General features: G+C 40.8%; 1 protein-coding gene across 3 annotated transcripts in view; it reads left to right on the forward strand.

Annotated features, from left to right (window-relative positions):
• Window positions 1–20,826, forward strand: part of CALCR (calcitonin receptor) — a 156,579-nt gene that overhangs the window by 113,526 nt on the left and 22,227 nt on the right. For all 3 annotated transcript variants that reach the window (XM_048511374.1, XM_048511375.1, XM_048511376.1), the window contains 3 exons: window positions 3,019–3,110; window positions 4,765–4,891; window positions 18,678–18,831. In XM_048511374.1, coding sequence (XP_048367331.1) covers window positions 3,019–3,110; window positions 4,765–4,891; window positions 18,678–18,831 — 373 coding nt within the window. The remainder of the gene's footprint in view (window positions 1–3,018; window positions 3,111–4,764; window positions 4,892–18,677; window positions 18,832–20,826) is intronic.

A 20,826-nucleotide genomic window follows, 5' to 3' on the forward strand; every position in this document is an offset into this window, starting at 1 on the left:
CCCAGGAAAATTTTCCTAGGATTGGACACTAAATAATCTGCTGCTGAGAACAGTAGGTTAGACAACAGCAATGGCCCCAGCATCTGCTGTCCAGCATGATAAACGGCAAGTGTATAGTTGCCAAGCAAGCACATAAGCTCAAAATCACATCTTATTTTGAACTACAAATGGATTAATAATTTTGAGGCACTGGGATATAACTCAAAATAAAAATTCATGCTTGGAGCAATTTAAATTTGTAATAAATACTTATTAATTCAAACTTTGGTGTGCTACTATTTATGACAGGGAGAGGCCATGGCTCAGTGGTGGTGTGTCTGCTTTGCATGCAAAGGCCACAGGTTCAATCCTTCACATCTCCACTTAAAAGAATAAGATAATAGGTGATGTGAGAGACCTCTGCCTGAGGCACTCTGCAGAGCCACTGCCAGTTAGAGTAGACATACTGGTTCTGATAGACCAATGGTCTGGTTAAATCTAAGACAGTTTTGTGTCTTCCTATGACCTTTAATATTTCCACCAAACCTGTGACTTATTTCTGCAAGAAGAAATAATACTCTCAAAGGCTTTCAAGTGAACATCTGTTTAGATTTCATGGGTCTAGACAGCCAATGGAGAAAGGCATGACACCTATTAAGTGTGTCATTCGTGGGAACACATATGAATGGTATTGATCTTAAATGTAGAGGAGAATAAAGCGGAAACAATATGCAGCAGAGCATGAGTCTTGTTCTCATGGGTTCCAAGCATCTGAAAACAATTGCCACTTATCGGGGGGGGGGGGGGGGCTTCATATATATCAAGATCTCTTTCTTGAAAAAAAAGGAGTATTTGCCTTTTTTCATTTTCCTGTGGTTATTTTCTTTTAGCAAAAGAGTTTTGAAAGTTTTCTTGTTACACCCACGTGGTTACATAAGGAACAAGTTGGGTAATTAGGAATTTGCAAAGATGCTAATTGAGTTAGATTTATTTATGGATCATTCAAAGCCAAATTATATGTAATGAACACAGAGCCATTATTTACGTACAGGCCTGTTCCAATGACATATAAGGTAGATGGACAGAGAATGGCACATGAAGAAAAGAAGTGAACTCTCCCTTGGCCATGGTTTACCTCAAAACAATCTGTCTCTCCTCACTCAGTATTTTTCTCCTCACAAAGTTCTGAAGCAAGTTTGACTAGAAACATAGCCTGTGGAAGAAGAGGGAATAGGGGAGTAAGTAGTTGGAACTGGGAAGATTCAGCTTTCCTCACCCGCCTCCTTCCATTTGCTCTGAAAATTTCACATCCACCCCACTTAATGTTTAGTTTATTAAATGTCTATACAGGAATGGTCTTAGTCATGCTGTGGCAACTATCCATGACCCTGTGGTGGAGTGTGAAAAAAATGGAGGCTCTTACCACTGCTACTTGTATCTCTCTCATTGAGAGGTCAGACTACCTGGTCACGGTGACAGCCACTCACTCCCACCCCATCCCAAGCTCAGGCAACCAACTTAGCAGCAGCAACTTGTGCCTACTTCATTTGGACTTCCAGCAATTAGCTCACAGCAATGGAACTACCTACCTCATATAAGGTCAGGACTCACCATTTGCTTGTCCCTGGCAGGATGACCCTAGTGGGGGGGTGAACTTTTGTCCAAGACCCTAGAATCACTAAGACATCCTTGTATCCATAATTCATCTTTCCCTTTCAACTCAATGCAGTTTACCATATTAAGTTTTAAAACATCTATAAAATAAACCCTCTGCTCGCCAAAAAAATGCCAGCAGCTTAAAGGCCATTCAGAGTCCTCACAAGAAAGTCCTTGCCATACCTTTTGAAGTCTAAAGATGATTCTTTCCTTTCCTCCTCTCAGCAGGTTCAGGATCACTATAAAGAAGGACATGCCCCAGTAAATGCCACATTGGGCACCTTAGCAGTGCAGCAAACAGGTGGCATATCAGGGCAGACCTAGCTTTAAACAAATGAGTTGTTCCGATCATACTCAAGTTGGCTCTCACTTTCTATTCGTGTAACAGAATGCTTGCAAAATATGCTCCCAAAACAACAGAATTCCATAATGCTTCATTATGGAATATGGTAGGGAAATAAGCCCATGGCAACCAAGTCAGTTGTGTATTGTTTGAAGGGCATGCTTTTCTGGCATGTTCCGGCAGCATACAGTCTTTGTAGACTACACTCATGTGGTGACAGGACAGGGAAGGGGAAAGAGAAGGAAAGGAAAAATAATGGCAGATTGGAGCCAAAGGAGACTGTACTAAGGCTCTTGAGATGTACATGGACACATTTCATGAGGGATGTGGGCTGTAAATGAAGATGAATTGAGTAGACCCAACCCATCCTGAGGACTCTACACAGTAATAAATGGATGAAGCCAAGTAAACTCTCATAGCTGAATGAGGTGGCACAAAGTGGTAAAGTTCTGAAGTTGTATAATTGATTGCACTGTTTCCGGTGTGAAATTATATTTCCAAATGCTTCCCTGCATGGGGCCTAGAAGGAATGTGTAACCCCACCTGAACTGGAGGATACATCTGAACAGATCAATATATGTTTCATGAAGGATGCAGTGTCTTCATGCAGGATGCAGGAGCAGCAGTGGCGTAGGAGGTTAAGAGCTCGTGTATCTAATCTGGAGGAACCGGGTTTGATTCCCAGCTCTGCCGCCTGAACTGTGGAGGCTTATCTGGGGAATTCAGATTAGCCTGTACACTCCCACACACGCCAGCTGGGTGACCTTGGGAGACAGCTCTCTCAGCCCCAGCCTCCTTCGGAGCTCTCTCAGCCCCACCCACCTCACAGGGTGTTTGTTGTGAGGGAGGAAGGGAAAGGAGATTGTAAGCCCCTTTGAGTCTCCTGCAGGAGAGAAAGGGGGGATATAAATCCAACTCTTCTTCTTCATGTGTTCTACACAAAAATCAGCCATAGTAGATCCGGCAACATTATATTTACCTAATATATATCTGAAGAACTTCTGAATGCCTTGCAGTTAGTATTCTTTTTTGAATTTCAGATGATAATGATACTATATTATATGGCCATAGTAGGACATGCATTATCCATAACTTCCCTACTGATTTCCTTGGGGATTTTCTTCTACTTCAAGTAAGTATTTTCTTCACGTTTCTGATTTCTTCAGTGACTTAATGAAGTTATCCATGTTTATGCTCACCAGTTTTCTCTGCATCAGTCCCTACCATGCAGTAATATATCAATTAGATAAGATGCTGGGCAAAGTGGTCTAAAATAACCTCTCCAAGTGCCATTTTGAATTATGAAAATCTGCAACTGGTTTTGCAATCTGTTATCACTTCTAATCCATTTTATTTACTATTTGTTCAATTCAATAACAGCCTGCCTTTCTCACTGAGAATCAAGGCTGTCTACAAAATATAAAGAATTCAATCAAAGAGCCTAGAATATCCAATCAAAATGGTTCTCTCCTGAACTTTTTCATTCTACTGCAGTTCCAATGCTTTTATGAAATGCCCTCCTGAACAATTCTGTATTAAACAATCTGCATAATGATAGAACTGTGGTAGTCTTTCTGACCACCTCAGACAGGCCAAACCACAACAGAGAACACACATGTAAAGGCAGTTGTCAATCTTACTCAGTTTCACCTTTGGAGGGCTTTCCTTTGCTAATCAAAGTTATTGCAGCAGAGCAGAGAAGGAGAGACAGTCTTGAAGATATGTGGATCCAAACCCATGAAGGGCTTTGCAGGTGAAACCCAGTAAATGACTGGTAACAAATGGAGAGATTGCAGAATGTTTGCACTCTGCATACCACCCAGCTCTCAAAAATAAATGTCTTCAAGGGCAGATCTAAGAAACAAAATCTTATGCAAAGTAGATTCTTATACTGGACCTTTTATTTATTTACTTCATGTGTTTATTCATTGATAAGCTAAATATCTGAAAGGTGTCAGTTTTTTAAAAATTGTATCACATTGCATGGTATTTTCACATCCTTTTACTTTAGGTTAAGAACTCCCCCACTTGTACTGACACTGCAGTTATCATGGCTTGTCATGTAGCCTAGTATATAAGAACAGGCATGTCAACATTGGATCTCTATACCACCAGATCCTGAATAAGCAGCAACTAGAGTTAAGGAGAAACCATGCTTGTAAACCTGAAAGTATGCAATACCATATAGTTAAACAACCCTACAACAATTTGTGATTAGTTCGAATACAAATTTGGCTCCAAAGTGTGGAAATGATGAAAAACAGGCCCTTTTCTTGATAGTCTGGGCCATAACTAAACGGGGAACAGTCTCTTCTTGTCATCCAAGGAGGAATCAAAACCATGCATAATATGAATTCAAATATTCTGTCATCCAGAGAAGTTCCAGGTCAAGGTTCTTCCCTCTGCTGATTACCCATTCCTACCAGATTGTGTCATTTCCATTTAAACGCCCCTAAGGACACGTCCTTATAGAATAGTAATTCTGCAGTTCATCATTTGTAGTCATGCATACATTCTCACTTACCGTAGAGTACTTTTTTGGCCCGTAATGCAGGCTATGAGGTCTTTACAATGGGATCTGGAAAACGTGGTTTTAAACAGGTGTTTAAAAAAACAAAACAAAACAAAAGCCTTTATTAGCTCCCAGGGCTTCAGTGCCAGCCATGTGTTCTGCAGCTGCCTGTTGCCAGTTTGCATTCTTCAAAGTCAGTTGCCAGCATGTGCTTGTAACAAAATGACATCAGAATCAAAACACTAATTTGCAATTTCTGGTGCTTACCTTTCAGAAGCCTCAGCTGTCAAAGGATAACACTGCACAAGAATTTGTTTTTTTCGTATGTTCTTAACTCTGTGTTTACACTCGCCTACCTCATTGCCGTTGTTTCTGAACCAGGCCTGGTAAAAAAAGATCCAGTAAGTACTTTGCTTTCCCCCTGGCTTTTTGGAAAGGAGAATCTGTGGTAGATAGAATGACTGGAACTGAAAGCTTAGACAGCTAAGACAACGCATTGATTTCTGCTACAAATATTCCATGAAAAAAAATTAGATCGTAGGTGATTATTGTGGGAAGAACTGTACATTACTGAAGATGGGTTGGATGTGGAAAAAGAAGAGGCGATCCCATTTGATAACCAAAAAGCAGCATAGAATCTGCATGCACAAAAGCCATGTGTGAATGATGCTGCAATAAAGAGGGGAGTTGGGTGAAATCAAGCAACAATCTGGTTGGAGCGTCTATCTGTCATCCATAACAGCAGTTCCATGTCAGTTTCAAATCTTTCCATCCACTGGCATCACTGACTGCTATATTGTGGGTTCTACAATTGTGGGTTCTACAATAATATCCAGACTGGATATTATTGTGGGTTCTACAATATTGTGTCTATTGTGGGTTCTACAATAATATTGTGGGTTCTACAATAATATCCAGACTATTGTGGGTTCTACAATAATATCCAGACTGCTGCTGATAACAGACTTAGTTTCTTTCACACTGCTCTGCACAGCCACTTAGATCATGCTTATAATACCAGCTGCTTTGTGGCAATTCCATCAGTGCACTTGCCATTTGAGATGGCGTCTAGATGTCAACTGAAGAACTGGTGGCTTCTCCTCCAGACTGTCTGGACCCTTGGTAGCAAACTCTTGCTGTTTCAATTTACACATCAAGTTTGACTATTATGAATTATGAATTGAGCAAGACTGGCTCCATCAGGGCCTTCACCTTTTAACTATGGCTGATTCCGCATGGGCCAAAAACAGCGGTGTGAAAACGGTGTGAAAACAGTATAAACCCTTTTACACCATTTTAAACCCTTTTACACCGTTTTCACACTACTGTTTTTGGCCCATGTGGAATCAGCCTATGTCAGAGGTGAATTTCACAAGATATGTATGCAGGCAGTGGGGGGCATGTTATAGAGAGGCTCAAGGACATTCTGACTATACTTTTCAAGATGTTCTCCTTGTCTCAGAGGATGAGGAAAGACATTTATTTGCCTCTTGGATGATGGGTATATGAGTTCTGTGACTGAGAAAATAATTAGTATCTGATATAGACTGTTATGGAATATGCACACTTGATGGCTAACATTTTATCTGATTAGGTAGACCATTGTGCTATTTTTCAGAGTTTTAAATTTGTTTTTATGGGACATCTACATTTTCTTTATATTTTTTGAGTTTTCATGGTTTTTGCATAGCCCTTGTATTTTTGTTTTAATGCCATAAAAGAGGGGAAAGAGGCAAAGCCATGTGAAGACAAGAATACTTTGTTTTCATTTATATAACAATAAGTCATAGGTTCTAATTATGTGTCATCTATGCCATATATCCATGTAGTAGAATGTCACTGGTATCTACAGAAGAGCAGTGTTTGAGAGAACAGTTGGAGATTATTTGCAACAGTTTTCACTTTTAAAATATGCCTATTTTAGGAAAATATGAAAATACTTCTGATATTTGCAGATTACATTCTTGCACAACATATGCACCAAAATGTCCATATTCTGCTGATAAACTACTGTCTAGGAAGATAGTTATTTCTGCATTCAAAATTTAAAAAATTAGACCTTTTTCCACATTCCAAAATATTGGGAAATAAGGCAGGGAACTGCACATTTAATTCTTACCCATTTGTCAAAAACATTGTCAAAGCTAGCAAGTCAAAAGTTTCCAGCCTAATCCTCCCACTGATATGGTAATTTGCTATGGTGCATGGAGATTTTTGAGAAATGGGAAAGCATTTGTGACTGGGGTGGATGGACCCAGGGCTACCTGAAGCAGCAGGAGGTATAGTAAGATATTGGGGTAGGGTGTTGGGGTAGGATGCTGGTCCATCTCTTCTCCTTCCCACAAACTTCATTCTAGGCAGGTTCCAAGCAAGCAGTCTTTAATCAGTTTTTCACAAGGTATGTACAAAGACTCCACACTGTCCTGCCTGACCTTTCCTTTCTCAGACAGGGTTATGCTGCCCCAATCCAGCCTCACTCACCCATCTCAGGCTCCTCTTTTAAGGCCTGCCCCAGAATTTGGACCCTCTCCTAGGGCAGGGTCCACCCCCAATGGAGCATCTTAATGCTTAGTGTAAGTCCAGAATAATGTCATCACTTCTGACAGCAGCAGCAGTGGCCACTCATCTGTGTCCCACTGCATTGTTCCTGGGCCACTCCTGCTCCATGTTGCTGGGAATTTTAATACTGTATCAGGATTGGCAGATTGCTGTCTGGCCTGCCTGTATCCCTACTATCTATGGTTTCTACCTCATTGACTGGGTTGCTACTCAGGCTTCTCTGGGGACAGCATCCAAATATCTGTTTGCACCATCCACTGGAAGCATAAACCTACCCATTCATTCATGAGACCCGTCTACTTTGCAATTCAGCTTCTTCACATAAGGAAAAGGAGCCAGTTGTGCTGTTTCTCATTTTCAATGCCTTCTTACTCTCCCACTGTTTCTATGAACTATTTTGATAAATTCCAATTTGCGGTAAAGTAGATCAGGCTGAGAATCTCAATTCAGCCAGGAAAATCAACCCTCAAGGCTTCTTGCTAGCTGTATCCTCTGTTTTAAGCAGCTGGTAATGCTCAGCCAGGGCTGATGTTATTCCACAGCCTCTCCACAAAATATATTGTATTGATTGCTCCTATTGCCCTGAGTAGGTAAGAAACTTTTCATCATGTTTACTCTAATTCTGTCCTCCTGTTTTTGTAAGCAATCGTCTTCCCAGCAGACTGAATCCCCTCAGCACTTTCAAATCATGTTAACATCCTTTAAAATTCTTAGCATGTGCCTCCCTTCTGTTCTTTGACTGGATATATCCAGTTGCTTTAGCCTCTCTTCATATCATTTGTTTTCTAAAACGAGCGTCTCTCTTTTTAAATAATTTCTGCATCACCAGCATTCTCACTAAATTGCAGCATACAGAATTTAAGAATGTTCCAAAGGATATCTTACAAGGGCTTAAAACATGGCAAAGGCTACCTGTGTATTAAAATGAGGCAGATTAAATTTACAAGAAAATCTGTCATAATAAATTGTTCTGGGAGATGAGAATATAGATTCTAAAAGAAATTTAAAGAACTGTCCATTTCTTGCTGAACTTGGTCACTGAATACTAGATGTGGCCAGTTTGTCAAAGGTCAGCCCTGTTGAGAGGAGCTAGTTCGGCATGCCTGAACTGGGAGGAGCCTGAGAAAAAGGAGGGGGGATGGGGAAAGGAGATTGCGGGGAAAGAGGTTGGATTTTCCTCCCCTGTGAGTTTTGCAGGCACCCAGCTTGTCTTCTAATATGTTCCAAATTTTAGGGACTACAGACCTCCTTTCTGTTTTGCCACAACAGACAAGCTCAGTAAAATGAAATTTATAACCATGAACATTTCTAACATTAAAGATGATCTGCTTATCCTGAACGTTTAGTCTCTTTTATTGCACTACGTTATGTTTGTATCAATGTCAGAGAGATGCTATCTAGGTAATTGAGATACATTCCTGGAACCATGCAATTGCTTAACATAACAAATTGCTGCTGCTAGAAAGATATATGTAATCAGTCTGCCATATGTATCAACTGCCATCTGTGCATTTTTCCTTGATCTTTACTTTATGGCTTCACACACTTTGTAGTTAACTAGGCTTCACCTGGTACTCCTGTCTAATGGGAACTGTGTTACATCCGTTACCTTGTAGGGCAGGAAGCTAGGTGGCTTTCTCTTGCTATCTGCTGCTGACCTTGGGGCGCCTTAGCTCCAAAGACTATTTTTCACAAACTCTTGGGGAAACAGAAGGGGGGTTCTCTACGGGGGATAAAGGAAACTGTGAATGCCAGTTTCATCAGAACTGGCTTTGCCAAGTGTGGAGCTTCGATGCCTATTCATTAAACCCTACTGATCAATATTTCAGAGTCAGTTTATTAGCTTAAGGTTGCGAGACCTAACAATCATTCAACTAGCTTCGTGTATATAATTGCATTTTATTGAGCACTCATTTAGTTGTGACATGCACAAGAATAATATTGTCTAAGTTCATTCATCAGCTTTAATCATGGGTTTCTACTGACTTCTGGTTTTTTCAATAAAATATCACTTTGAGTGTTAAGACTGTATAGCATGGTGTTTAGAAAATCATAGTTCTCTAAAACAAATACCATATTTCCTTGCAATAGTACTGTATTTGAAAACATCAGCTGTATTTTTGTTTGTTCAGTCATCTTTTCCCCTATTCCTTAAATTTTTTGATGCATGATATAGTTTCAGTTATTTTTAGTTAATTGAGTAAAACCACTGTTGAGTAACTCCAGCACAATTTTTTGTGTGTCTTTTGTCTCATCACTGGTATCTTGATGTGATGAGACAAGGCAGACAGTGATACTTATCCCTATCATATCCTCACCCTTCAGTCATATTTTTAATAAACTAAATTCCTTCACTGCTTTAGCATTTCCTTGTTGGGAAAATGATCAGCTGATTATTTGGGTTGCACTTCTATGATGTCCTTTTTGAAATGGACTATCAGAACAGTAAACAATATTTCAAACACAGGCGCATCATGTAATTATAAAAAATAGATGATATTACAGATTTTATTTTCAGTCATTTTTCCCTAGCATAGAATTATCCTTGCTCTGTGCCACTTCACACAACGCTGATAGTTATATTAAGCCAGCCATCATGTTCCCAAAATCCCTTCCCTAATTAGCACCAGTTCAGACCTCATTAGTGTTTAAGTAAAGTTAGGATTTTCCACCATAGTATAATCACTTTACCCTAAATACATTGAAATTTCACTGCCATTCTTTGCCCATTGTTTAGCGAGATCTTTTGGGAGCTGTTTACTTTCTACCATCGGTATATCTAATTCTCAACATGGCCAGATCTGTTGATACTTAAATCTAGAGACTGGAGTCATGAACAAGCAAGACAGAAAAATCTGAAATTATTAAAAACGATTGGAAGGGACTGGTTGTTGTGGGTTTTCCAGGCTGTGTGGTCGTGATCTGGTAGATCTTGTTCCTAATTTTTCGCCTGCATCTGTGGCTGGCATCTTCAGAGGTGTACCACAGAGAGAAGTCTGTTATACACTCTGTCTAGTGAGAAGGGAAAGTTTAGTGGGGTCTATATTGCCCATGTCCCAGGGTGGGGAACCAATCAGTAAGTGTTTGGGTGGAACTTGCTATGCAACGGTGTGGTTGACTGCATTATAATGCAGGTGGGTTTTTTTCAGTCCAGGGAGTGATTCACATTTCCCTGAAGCAGCAATAGTCTTAGTGAATGCAACCCCTGTATCTGGGTGGAGTCAATTGTCCACAAACCCAGCATGCCCTTGGCCCTTGGTTCTGGTGTTTTTAAGTACTGGTAGCCAAGTTCTGTTAATTCTCAGAGTCTCTTCCTTCTTGTTGAAGTTTTCTTGGAGATGGAGATGAGATGATCCCTGCAATTCCTTGCAGGTCCCCTACTTGTCCTAAATAATTTCCTCACCATTTATTTCACTCCATTAGAGGAAGTGTTGATTTAACCCTACACTCTGCTTCTTTTTCTCTAATTAATGAGAGGCCTGTCCTCTCATCCCATTGCTTCTGAACTCCAGAGTATCTTTTCAACAATGTTATTATAATTTATTTTACAAGATAGATCGATGGATTGACAGACACACACACACACACACACACACACACAGAGAGAGAGAGAGAGAGAGAGAGAGAGATCCATATCAACCCTCTGGCAACTTAATTCTATCCACCATCAAAGACTGGATGGCAGTTGTATAGACCTTGTTTTCTACTGTAGTCTTGCTCTACTTGTACATGCCTGATAAATATTGTCAGAAGCACCAGCTACCCTAATATAATACCTTGTAAAGAATCAATTTAAAAATTATTTTTTAAAAAACCAAACTTAATAGTCTTTGGAGGAGAGTTTTAATTGTCAAATTTTTTTACAGAAACCAATAGCAAATAATTCCTGGTCTGAAAATAAGCAGTGGCTTAACAACAGTTCTAATATGTTCTGACAGAAAATGATTTAAAGTTACACTTGCTTAATCAAGTGGTATTTTGGAAAAGGTCTGTTTCTTATTTATTCCAAGTTATGGACACTTGGAATTTAAGCACTCTGTCACAGAGCAATGCTCTAATAACCGGAGCCAGTTTGATAATCCAGATTCAATGCAAGCCTGTTTGAAACAGAATTATATTGTCCAAGGAAAATGTCTTAGTGTCTTCTTCAATCTGAACTCAGATGAGAGATGTAATGAACTGTGGGACATTTGCTGTACTAACAGATGGTGGGACAAATATTCAGCTGTATGCCAGCCTCAAAGAACTATTGATTTTTTGAGATGATGTGACCAGAGTTGTGGATATTATGCAAAGTTATTAATTGCACTGTCACAAGGGATATGTCTATCCCTAAATGTTATGCATTGCTTCGCTGTGATTTGAGTTGCATCACATCAAAATGGACTTGCAGCAAATGGGTCTGTTTTGATAAAGCGTTTTCAGAGAACTACATGCTGGAACTGTGTACTTGGGTTATAATGTTACAGCTTGTTATGAACCAGCCCTTGGGAGGTAAGGAACCAGATAAAAAGTTTGAAGACACCATGGATCAGGAACTGACTCCTCAAGAGGAAACTTAAGCAACAGAGCCTGCTCCAAGCCTTTCCCTGCCAGCTGAGGCAGAGTCAGAAGAGCCAGGTGCTGTGCAGCTGGGAGAGCCCTCTGTGGCCTCAGATGAGCTAAATCATAGGTGTCAAACTCGCGGCCCTCCAGATATTATGGACTACAGTTCCCATCATCCCCTGCCAGCATCATGCCGGCAGGGGGATGATGGGAACTGTAGTCCATAACATCTGGAGGGCCGTGAGTTTGACACCTGTGAGCTAAATAATGACCCAGCTGCCTGAAGAAGGCAAAGACAGATGCACCAGCTAAATAATAGAAGGAGAAGTGCCTGCATTGCAGCTCAATATAACAGAAGGCTCTGTGAGATGGAAACATCAGCATTAGAGGAGAACTGAGTCTTTTTCAGGATTCTTTAGGAAAGGGTGTCTTATATAAGCCTTGTCTTGGGCTTGTCTGTGTCTGGGTACAATTAGTATGTTTCACATGGAAGCTCCACACACCTGGTTCCCTGCCTGGCTTCTCTGAACCTTGGTTCCTAGCCTGCTTGCTTGAACTTCTGATCTTGGACTGCCTGAGCACGCCTGTGCCTGTCATGACATTGGACAGCCTGGCAATGCCTGTACCTGCCTTGATCTTGGACTGTCCAGCCACGCTTGTGCTTTCTGCCTGCCCTGACTTAAGACTTAGCTGACTTTCTGCCTGCCCTGACTTCAGACTTAGCTGACATAGAGACTTAGCCAGCAGCACATCTTTGTGGTGGCCAAAATGTCTTCTGGTGCCTCTCTGTGATTGTTCCCACTCTGGTCTTTCAGAGTCTTCTACAAATGCCTGTCTCCAAACAATTAGCAAAAAAAATATTTTATTTATTTTTATTTATAGTTATGTTTACTCTGTCTTATACAGACTCATAATAAAATTAAAATAATCTCTATGGGACTCATAATGAAGTTAAAATATTAAAAACATCATAAATAAAACAGTAGCAATTTAAGAAGATGATAAAATATCATGCAATTAACCCAACCCCCTGCTCTCTCACCCCACCTCCCGCCCCAGATCAACATCTATAGAGGGGCTTCCAGAGAGGCTAGCCAAATGCCCAATTGAAGAGAAAAGTCTTTGTCATCCACCTAAAACTGTGAAGGGTAGCCCCCCCCCCCTGAATCTCCAAAGGGAGACTATTCCAGAGCATGGGGGCAATCACAGAAAAAGCCTTCCCATATGCCCCTACCCCCCGCATCACCTGTAATGCCTCCACTTGTGACCTCAGTGCCCCAGTAGGTACATATGGGCACAGGCACTCCTTCAGGTAGGCAGGACCAAAGCCATTTTGAGGTGTGCCTGGGAGTAAATTGGGAGCCAGTGCAGTTCCATAGGAATGACATGATGTGTGTCCTACCACATTTACTGGCCCACAGTATAGTTGTGGCATGCTGAACTAGCTCCAGCTTCTGGACTATCTTCAAGGACAACCCGACATAGAGCACATTACAGTAGTCCAAACAAGAGGTTACCAGAACATGTAACACTGTGGCCAGCTCCCCTTTGTCCAAAAATCACTATTCCTTGTCCAGTGAGGATGAATATTGTATGAAGGCACTGCCAGTCTATTCCACTACCTTGGAACAATGTCTTGGTTCTCCTCACAACAGCAGAGCCTGTTACAAGCTGGCGTTTATACAGCAGTGGCTCAGTTCCATCCTAACTGCTCATTTATATTGTGCATAATTGCGGCTGGCATTTGCTTTCATACTCTAGTAACTACATTTCTTAAAATGTAGTTCTTTTTTCAAAATCTACTGTATATGTATTCAGTCAAGAAACTGGATTCATCAGTCCCCTGCTGTATGACAAGAGTAAGGCCATGGTGAAAGAGAAAGATACACTATTATCATGCTCCTGCCACTGAATTTGGCACCCAGTTTATTTCCACTGATCTTGTAGTGTATTTCCACTGCAATTGTAAATGAAGTTACACCTTTCTAAGGTCTATAACTCCTGTTCAGCAAAAGTTTCATTTCTCCCTTTTTGTTCCTGTTTTTCCAGCATTTATATTTATTTAATTAATTTGCTACTTCTTCACTAGTGGTGACTGGCATTGCTAAACTTAATCCTTAATGTATTGTTCCCTTGGGAGAGGATGCTTTAATTTCTTTTGCACTTGGTTTGCAAACAACTACAGTTAAGCACTTTTAAGTCCCATGGGTTCCATCAGAATTATACATACGTGTATATCTACCATTGACTTCGTAGTTCTTAATTTTTGGTTCCTTTCTGTCCTGGGCAATCAGGCCTGTGAAGCTGTACAAAATAGGTGATTTGGCTGCTACTTTTCAAATATGACTTTTAGACATACCAGTATTTGTTTCATACCACTATATAACACTGTTGCATTTCATTTGGCAGTAGGTATAAAATAAGGCTATAATCTCCATAGTGTTCTGTTTGCCTTTACATTTTCATCATGTTAAGCTCCAGTGAACACACTTGAAGACCAGCCAACAAAGGTTCACTGGATTATTGTAGCAGTGGCTATCAGTAGCAAAAGCTACAAATATCTGTGGATAAATCTTTTCCAGGTCTCTCAGCACTCACACCAAATGCTATCTATTGCCTACGCATCCTCCAAAAATGCTTGAGGAGCAAATTAGTTGCAGTGATTTCTGTTTAATTTGACTTTTTTGTTTCTTTTTACAAAACTTCTTTTGTAAAAACTTCTTTTAAAACAGTAAGTCTGTAGTGGAAGATAGATGACGTGCTAAAGTCCTATACAGAGTGAAATCCTTTAAGCCCATTGATTTTAATGGCCTTAGACTGGAGTAATTCTTCTTAGGACTGCACTAGAAGTAAATGAACCATGGCAATAGCAGGTGGTAACACTGACAAGGAGTCTGCAGTTGTTGATGCCTGCAGTTGTTGATACTGAGAGCTACCTGGAGGTTTCTGGCTGTATAATGACTGCCTCAGTCTGTTTTGTGAACTTTGATTTAGGATACCTAAAACAGACTAGGAAATCTATTGCACTGAAGATTAGAAATAAAGTACCTTTAAGCCACTTCCGTATAAATGAAGATGCTATAAATCTTTGTAAGTGAAGTTTGATGTTTACTCTGTTCTGAATAATATTTGTGTAACACAATTCATTTTGATATATTGCTGAAGCTGAATGCTTCCTTTTAGCATATTTTTTTCAATTGATGAGATATGGCTTCAAGCACTAACCTGGTTCAACCTTCGTGTCTTATCTAGTAGCTTTTCCCAAATCTATTGCCCATCAAGGGAGTAAGCCTCTCAAAAAGTCATAAATTGAAGTGGATGAGTGAAGATGGCTGCAGAATTTAAATCAGAAAGCTAGAAGCAGTGATTGCTGCATGTGACAGGGAGTATAGAAATATAGATGAAGTATAGAAAGTATTAATATAATTAAATTTAATGGAATTAAGGCTTCCCAGAAACCTACAGTTTGTGTAGTAATTCTGGCAAGGACAGAAAAGTCTATCCTGTTCAGTTTGTCCCAGAAAGACATGGACCTGTTTCTGACATTATTGTGTGCTACTAGTCAAAATGACATAGATTTGTATAGACCAGTGATGGCGAACCTTTGGCACTCCAGATGTTATGGACTACAATTCCCATCAGCCCCTTCCAGCATGGCCAATTGGCCATGCTGGCAGGGGCTGATGGGAATTGTAGTCCATAACATCTGGAGTGCCAAAGGTTCACCACCACAGGTATAGACACTTCATAGAAACAGAGCAACTTCAAAATGATTTCAGCAGGAGAATCAAGCTATATGCTCCAGAACTCATAGGTCCACTAGTTAATCAGGTTTAGGAATGGAGGCTGAGTAAAAGCAAGGCTTGTAATTTGAATTCCACTGTTTAACGTTTCACCCAATTTAGAATCTTTCCTAAAATCTTCAGATTACAAAAACACCCGCTCAAGCCTTCCCTGGTGAAATGGACCCCCTCACCTTAACTCACTGAGGCAGGATAACTACTTTCTGACCAGGTTTGTCAGATTTCCTGTCTTTTCTCCTTAGGGATTGAGCTTCTTTAGATTGCAGCATGTGGTGATTTAAAATCACTTTACCTCAGCCCTTTAACTGTCCCAAAAGGTTAAAGGTGCCCGTTATTTTAATCTTCTGGCAAATCCCTTCTCAAGGCACAAATAATAATAATACTGAGACAGATTTCAAACTCAAACAGAATCAAAGCTTTATTTAAGAGAAGGGAGATGGGATTAGGAAGGAATGGATAAGGCAGGAGAAAAAAATACAAAAGTCAGTTTTTCGTTTTCAAGCACAGGCTTTACAAGTTCTCAGTTAGTTTATATGTTAAAGGTATTTCTTAGATGGTACAGTTTCAAAAGATGGTACTGGCTAATGGATTACACGTGCTAGGTCCTAACACAGACTAGTACATATGCTCAGTTCCTACACTCAGCCTAGACTCCATTAGAAAACCTCACTCTGTAGGTAAAATAAAGCAAAAAAACCCTTATACTCGACCAACTGGCCCCAGGAGTTCTTCTCTTTCTGCAAGATCTGTTCCTCCCTGGTTGTATATGTGGCCACATAAGCATTTGTAAAGTGGGTGCCTAACTTTTTGTAAAGTGGGTACCTAAGGGAGAGGCTGTTTACTGAGAGAAAGAATACCAGCCTGTTAGAACCCAGAGTCTTTTGTGAATCCATCAGTAACATCAAAGAGTAACTCAAGACAAAACTGCACCTGCATATAAAATATAACATCTGAGAAACTTAGAAAGCTTGATAAAATCCTATGCCTGTGACAGGAACCTAAGATTGTACATACCGTATAAACTCGTGTATAAGCCGGCTTGTGTATAAGCCGAGGCACCTAATTTTACTACCAAAACCTGGGGAAACGTTTTGACTCACGTATAAGCTGAAGGTGGGAAGCCAGGAGGCCGAGGGAGCTCCTTATTTGGGAAGTGACTCCCCCTCCTTATTTGGGCATTGCCCAAATAAGGAGCTCCCTCCACCTCCTGGCAGGCTGGGCTTCCTCAAACCCAGCCCCAAGGTGGAGGGAGCTCCTTATTTGGGCAATGACATCAGGGGAAGTCACTGCCCAAATAAGGAGTTCCCTCCACCTCCCAGCTGGGTTTGAGGAAGCCCAGACTACCAGAGGTGGAGGGAGCTCCTTATTTGGGCAGTGACTCTCCCTGATGTCATTGCCCAAATAAGGAGCTCCCTCCACCTCTGGGCAGGCTGAGCTTCCTCAAACCCAGTCCGGAGGTGGAGGGAGCTCCTTATTTGGGCAATGGCATCAGGGGGAGTCACTGCCCAAATAAGGAGCTCCCTCCACCTCTCAGCAGGCTGGGCTTCCTCAAACTCAGCCGGGAGGTGGAGGGAGCTCCTTATTTGGGCAATGACATCAGGGGGAGTCACTGCCCAAATAAGGAGCTCCCTCTGCCTCCCCAGGTTTGAGGAAGCCCAGCCAGCCAGGGTTCCCCTTCACCCTCCGAGGAGGGCAGCAACAAGCGGCTTGTGTAGCCGCAGGGAGGTCATCCCAGCCACGCCCCCAGCCTCGGCAGAGGCCTGGGGAGCCGGCTCATAAGCAGTGACTCGTGTATAAGCTGAGGGGGCATTTTTCAGCCTTAAAACAGGGCTGAAAAACTCGGCTTATACGCGAATATATACGGTAGCTTATATCTACGGAATTTGCAGCTGCAGATTTTCTTTAAAATCCCATCTTTGTTTTTTCCTTTTAATTTGTTTGAACCTGCCTCAATTCTCCAGTGCCAATTTTGAAGGGATTTGTTTGAAAAGAAAAGGGCATTCTATACCTTAGGGTGGGACAATATTAGAGCTATAGCATGAAACCATGACACACTACCAAATAGGCTATTCAGCCCTGAAGGACTCAAAAAAGCAAAAGGCAGGAAAATTTTCCTTTCAGTGATAAAAAGGTGTAAAGTGACAGTTGCACTAGCAGCCCAATCCAGGGGAGGGTGAAGTAAGTTGTGGATGTGGCAGGGCTCTATAACAGCAGATTTATCCTCCCCAAGGCATTTATCCCATCAGTGGACAAATCTGCCAGCAGGTGGCCACCATGGCCCTCCACGATAGCCCAAGGGGGTGTAGAGCACCACATCAGCATAGCAGAGGCTTGCCAGTGGTATGGCTGGGGTGGAGCCAACGCTTTTGCGTGGTGTAAGCCCATTGAGCTTAATAGAATGATTTTTGGCAGTGAGGAGGGTTTTTTTGTTTTTTGTGAAAAACCCCTTTGGAGGTGACACGGCAGTGTTGCAGCAGTGCCGTCCTCAGCTGCCCCAGGGCTCTGGGTTGGGCTACACAGCTACCATCTTAAAAATGCTTTCTTGGGTGCCGTGTAAGGCCTATTGAATAAAATGAGGCTCACTTCAGAGTAGACCTACTTAGAATTTTCCGTAAATGTGGCTGGAAGGCACAAGTTCCAGCAACCTAGCTGTAGCTATGCAATTTGTGTTGAGCCTGTGCCTACATAAGAGATCTTGTGGGAACCTCAAATATACCTCACTTCAAGTTTCATGAAAGGAGAAAGGCAGCATTGAAATATAATAAATTATAATTCATGTAAAAGACCAGCAACTATATGTTTAATGAGAGTTTAGCCTGAGTAACCAGTAAGTGTTCAAAAAATAATCTTCTGTGTCTTTGGAAATTCTGTTTAGAAACATATGACTAGTAAATGCTTATACTTAAATGAGTAATAATCAAGAAAAAAGCAGGCCACCATGACCTTTTGGAGGATTCAGCTAATTCTTTTCCAAATTTATCTGGGCTTTTTAAATGTCAGTCTGGAAAAAAGTGTTTTGAAGTGTCAGTTTCTGATAGCAACTTTTGGAATTTTGGAAACTAAAGCTTTGTGATTTAAGAGGAACATTTACTCAATACGTCTGATTTATTAGTTGCTCATTGTGACTGAGAAATGTGGAAAACATTTAACGAATATTGGGGAAGTAAAATCCTTTGTATCTGAAGGATAGTATTTTTGCTTGCTTATTTATGGTATGCAGAATGTTGTCTGCCCAGTTCTTGTCTGTATATATTTTATTTTTCCCCCATTTATTTGACAGGTAAGCTGCAAAGTGCTCCAGTTTTTTCACCAGTACATGCTGGGCTGTAACTATTTCTGGATGCTCTGTGAAGGCATTTATCTTCATACTCTCATCGTGGTGGCGGTATTTGCTGAAGAGCAGCGTTTGCATTGGTATTACCTCTTGGGCTGGGGTAGGTGTTTTTCCCCTCATTCTATATAAATTACACATTGCTTCTTTCTTCTGGTGCTGTCACAAACTGCCTTTCCAGTTCGCATGAGCTTGGAACACCCACAGAAAAGCACAGCAGGGTCCATTTTCTGAGTTATGGTCTCCCACCCTAAACCTAGGAACCTAATGCTTAGTGTTTCAAAAGCACATTTCCTAAAGGTTCATAGCACTTCATATACATTGGTAGTCGTGACAGCTATCTTATCAGGCTTGCCAATGTTAGTGTCATATTTAGGGGGTGCCAACCTCCAGGTAGGGCCTTGGAATTCTCTTGGAAATGCAAGTGATCTCCAGACTACCTGGAGCAAATGGGCTGGGCTGTATGACATCACATGGCTGCTAAATTCCCTCCCAAAACTCTATTCTTCACAAGCAGCACCCCCAAATCTTCTGGCATTTTTTCTAGTCAAGTTGGCAATATGACTGTAACATTAGATGTGGGGGTATAAGTAAGGCTGCCTAATTATATATTTGGGCCTATACTGTTTCCACCAGTAGCACAATACAGATTTCAGAGGGTGAGGGCCAACAAGGGAATGAATGTAAAGGTGGAATGCCCTTAGCATAGTTTAGAGAATGGCATATATCCTATTGCTGTAGGCATACAGTGCAGAATTTTCCTGTGTTCTTTTCTCCCATCACAGTTCTTCTGACCTGAGAACCCCAGTTCACCAGTACCATACAACATGTCTATAGGTTTGCCCTGGGGCAAAAAATTGCTCCACAGGTCCATTTCAGGTTGGCAAAAATGTCATAGAAAAGGAAATTATTTTTTCTGCAGTTCAGTCTCAATCCAAATTGTATAGATACTATTTACGAAAAACAAGCCTCTCATCTAGTTTGACCCTCAGAAAATTAGCTGAGTTGCAGTATACAAGCAAAGGAAGACATTTGGTTTATTTGACGAAGAGTCACCCATGTTATCTAAGGCTGAAATTAGTGTCTTGATTTTATTTAAGAAATATGAATGTAGATTGCTTATATAAGATATTAAAATGTTGTTCCTATATCATCAAAACTAAAGACATGTTAGAAACACTGACATGCCAGAAAGTTGATGTTTTATTTCAAAATTGTTCAGAAAAACTTCATCTAAAACCTATGTAACTCTGGGCAAAACTAGCGGGTACAGTGGCCACTCACAGCTACCAACACCTTTTAGAAAAGAATTTGGCCATTTCCAACCATAACCTAGCCGCCATTAGTCACTTTTTCTTCACCAAAGTTGGCTAAAATGTCCCATCGATTATTACGGTCTATAAATCAAAACTTCTGCCTCAAATTCTATATAGCATCCCAATATGGGTCAGTGGCAACATTGCAAATCTTGAACTAATACAATCAAAGTTCCTTTGTAGATTGCTGGGCATACCTAATTGTGTTACCTACTCCACCTTGTGTCTGGAAGCGGGTTTGAACTACTTGGAGACCAGAGTTTGGTTAATTACAATGAAGGTTTGGCTATGCCTACATTTTAAGGCTAGACCTGGTAGTTTAATTTGGGCCACATTATCTGACCCATACTGCTCCAAATGGAACGAACAAATAACTAACAAAATGAAATATTCAAGCTTACTTATAGACCAATTGGCCATGTTGGCAGGGGCTGATGGGAATTGTAGTCCATAACATCTGGAGTGCCAAAGGTTCGCCACCACGGCTATAGACTCCCTTCTTGATCAGGAGGAATCATATCTATATAGAATATAGAATAGAATCTTTATTGGCCAAGTGTGATTGGACACACAAGGAATTTATCTCCGGTGCATATGCTCTCAGTGTACATAAAAGAAAAATACATTTGTCAAGAATCATAAGGTACAACACTTAATGATTGTCATATAGGTCTAGTAAGCAATCAGGAAATAATCAATAGTAATGAAAACATAAAATGTAAAATCATAAAATAAAATGAAATGAAATGTCAGCACAGGCTATAGTCATACAATCATAAGTG

Source organism: Sphaerodactylus townsendi, linkage group LG11, assembly GCF_021028975.2.
Source record: "Sphaerodactylus townsendi isolate TG3544 linkage group LG11, MPM_Stown_v2.3, whole genome shotgun sequence".
In the NCBI taxonomy this organism is placed as follows: Eukaryota; Metazoa; Chordata; class Lepidosauria; order Squamata; family Sphaerodactylidae; genus Sphaerodactylus; species Sphaerodactylus townsendi.